Consider the following 2,858-nt stretch of genomic DNA (forward strand, 5'->3'; position numbering starts at 1 on the left):
CCCAATCGATGAGCGCAACCAGCAGCGCGGCTCGGGATGACCTCAGCGGTATGCAGCTTGCATTTGTGTGTGCAGACTGCCCATTCGGTTGCGTTCACCTCTCCAGCTACTATTTGTGGTCGTGTGTCCTCCTCATGATGAGCTCATCGCGATAACGCAGCTCCCTGGATTTTTTTTCCGTTCATGTGTATATGATTTGCCAAAGTCACGCCTTTGTCAAGTGTCTACACTTGGCAAATCGACCACTTACCATTGTTTCCATCCCCAGTTAGCTTATTGTTATCAAGTACAAACATTTGCCGAGCGCCCAAAAAATACTTGGCAAAATCTTTGCCGAGTGTCCGAGAAAAACAGCGGGCGAGCATGGATTTGCCAAAGGGGGTAAGACCAGTGCATTTTGCCGAATGCAACACTCAGAAAACCATTTACCGAGTATTTGCAGGCCTTTGCCGGGTATTCCTAGCACTCGTCCAGTGGATTCCAGTAGTGAGCCAAATCCACAATCTTATCCGTGAAATCGAGATCTCGAACAGAAATCAAGCTGTACATGCCCAATTGAATATGCATCTGATACAATACTATCCTCTAGCACTGCGGTCTCGATGTACCATGCGTATATATTGTATCCCGCTTGATCGATGCAGCATATCTATGTACTATATCTTATGTGATCCTCTATGACTGCTGGCCGGCTGAACCACCGACATGACACATGACACCACGCACGCACCGATGCAGCAACAATGTTAGAGAATGATCAATGGAGCAGAGTAATTTTGTGTGTGTGTGAATAAAGAAGCAGAGTAATTGAGCAGCTAGCACATGCACACCACGCATGTGCTAGCTTACAAGTTGAGATGCGTGGCCAGCTCGCTCCAGCCAGATCTCCTATAAATAGTGGCGATGCCAAGGTGTTGCTTCATCTCATCTCAGCGTCATTCATTTCAATCACCGTGTGTGTGTGAAAGAACTGAACATGGCCATGAGAGGCAACAATGTCAAGACCTTGGCGTTGATGCTCGTAGTTGTGGGTCTTGTGGCACTCCAGCAAACCCAGCAAGTACAAGCATCCCACTGTTGTTGCCATCTAGACTCCGTCCCTACCTATTTTAAGTGCCGCGAAAAATCTGATAGCACCGTCTCAGAGTGCTGCGGTTCTTCTGATGGCTATATATCAGACGCCGCTGGATTTGAATGCAAGTCCGGTTTTATAGATATAGAGACAGCACTGCAAGGTATGTGAAATGACCGACCCTTCTTTTCGTCGTACATATTAATTCGGTTTTGCATTCACCCTTGCTTGCAACTCTATATCTGTCTACTATATTGTGGATGGTAGGAAGAAGAGATGGATGGATGGAACCTGTTTTTAATTACTAGCTAGCTTGTGAGCTCCATTTGGATATATATTATGCAAGAGATGGATCGATATATATTTAATTTTTGCTTGTTTACATTTACCTGCATATACGCTGCTGTGCTGCCTACCGGGAATCAGCCGTCAACTACTGCAAGCTGGGGTGCACGGCTTCCTTGTGCAACAAAGTAACTCCATCTGGTAAGGTTCTCGAGATCTTGGTTGCCACTTGGTTTATCACTAACACCAACCCCCACCATCACGTGCGCATGCTGCTACAAATATCTATGCAATAACCCAGCAATAAGCAAACAAAATGCATGCATCAGTCCCCCAGAAGTCTCATAGTACTAGTAAAAGTCCCACCTGTATAACTCATTGCTCGCATGTATGATGTATCACCTAATTAATATATTTTTTTCATACCGATGTAGGGAAAGATGCCATGGAACGCTGCACTAGTGGATGCCACGATCTGTGCACCAAGAACAATGCCGAAATTGCGCAAGTCGTCGCGGCTTAACTAGTTATGCCAAAGAGCTGCATCTGACAAGCCCGCCAAGGAGTGTTTATGTTGCCTTCAATAATTGGTGCCAAATCCAATAAGGATCATGAGCTGTATGATGCATCCTCCTGCGAGGATGTATAGTGCTCGATCATCATTTCTTGTTAAATGTTTTATGTTGTATCCTTGGCAAATGGCATGATGACGACATGCTTTTAGTGAAATCTTGTTTAGTTTGCGAATTATTATGGTGCTTTGTTCTATCGAGTCATCTTGATTTTTGTTCTTCCTTTTCATAGGGGTAAGCAATGTTGTGGTTGGCAAGGGGTCTTTTGAGGTTAATCAAAGCATGGGCGGTCAATTAGTGTTTCAGCCATCATGCATGTGTCAATAAGATACATGCAAAGCTAAAAAAAGAAAAAAAGACGATACATGCAAAGCTTTTGCCTCAGCTTTCACAGTAAACTTCGTAAACTCTCGTCCACTTCCACAGTGGTGGAACTAGCACTTTATCGAAGCTCGGCACGTCACATGCATCACTATCTCACTTGCCTACCGAGAACGTGTAAACAAAATCAGTAATGTTTTCATAGATCCTAGATGTACAGAACACGAGATATGACAACAAATAACTCACGAAATTCTGTTAAATTTTGTAAATCTCGTCTTTGGAGACTACCAACTGTGAAAAATACTAGCCGTACTATCAAACTTTTCGAAAACCAAATTTCGATCGTAGAATTGTAAATCATGTAATTATGCCTTAAAACATAAACACATTTTCTGATGATACAAATATAAACATATTATTTATCAAAAAAAAATATAAACACAATTGAGACCTATTTGGAAAAAAATGTTTTAAAAATGGTCATGCTTTATTAAACAATTATCATGTATTTCATAAAACATTCTTCATCTTTTAAAAATGTTATCACGTATAAAAAACTGTTCAACACTTTTTCAATATGTGAATAATATATTTGTATGAAATAC

At 41.8% G+C, this 2,858-nt stretch overlaps 1 protein-coding gene across 1 annotated transcript; it reads left to right on the top strand.

Moving 5' to 3' along the window:
* The first annotated feature begins 911 nt into the window (after nucleotides 1–911).
* Nucleotides 912–2,158, top strand: LOC119358625 (probable thionin-2.3). The gene is made up of 3 exons (XM_037625092.1): nucleotides 912–1,235; nucleotides 1,499–1,558; nucleotides 1,792–2,158. Exons 1-3 carry the CDS (start codon nucleotides 977–979, stop codon nucleotides 1,878–1,880), a joined length of 408 nt encoding a protein of 135 aa, XP_037480989.1. The 5' UTR covers nucleotides 912–976; the 3' UTR covers nucleotides 1,881–2,158.
* The last annotated feature ends 700 nt before the right edge of the window (nucleotides 2,159–2,858 follow it).

The sequence above is a fragment of the Triticum dicoccoides genome, chromosome 1A (assembly GCF_002162155.2).
Source record: "Triticum dicoccoides isolate Atlit2015 ecotype Zavitan chromosome 1A, WEW_v2.0, whole genome shotgun sequence".
NCBI lineage: Eukaryota > Viridiplantae > Streptophyta > Magnoliopsida > Poales > Poaceae > Triticum > Triticum dicoccoides.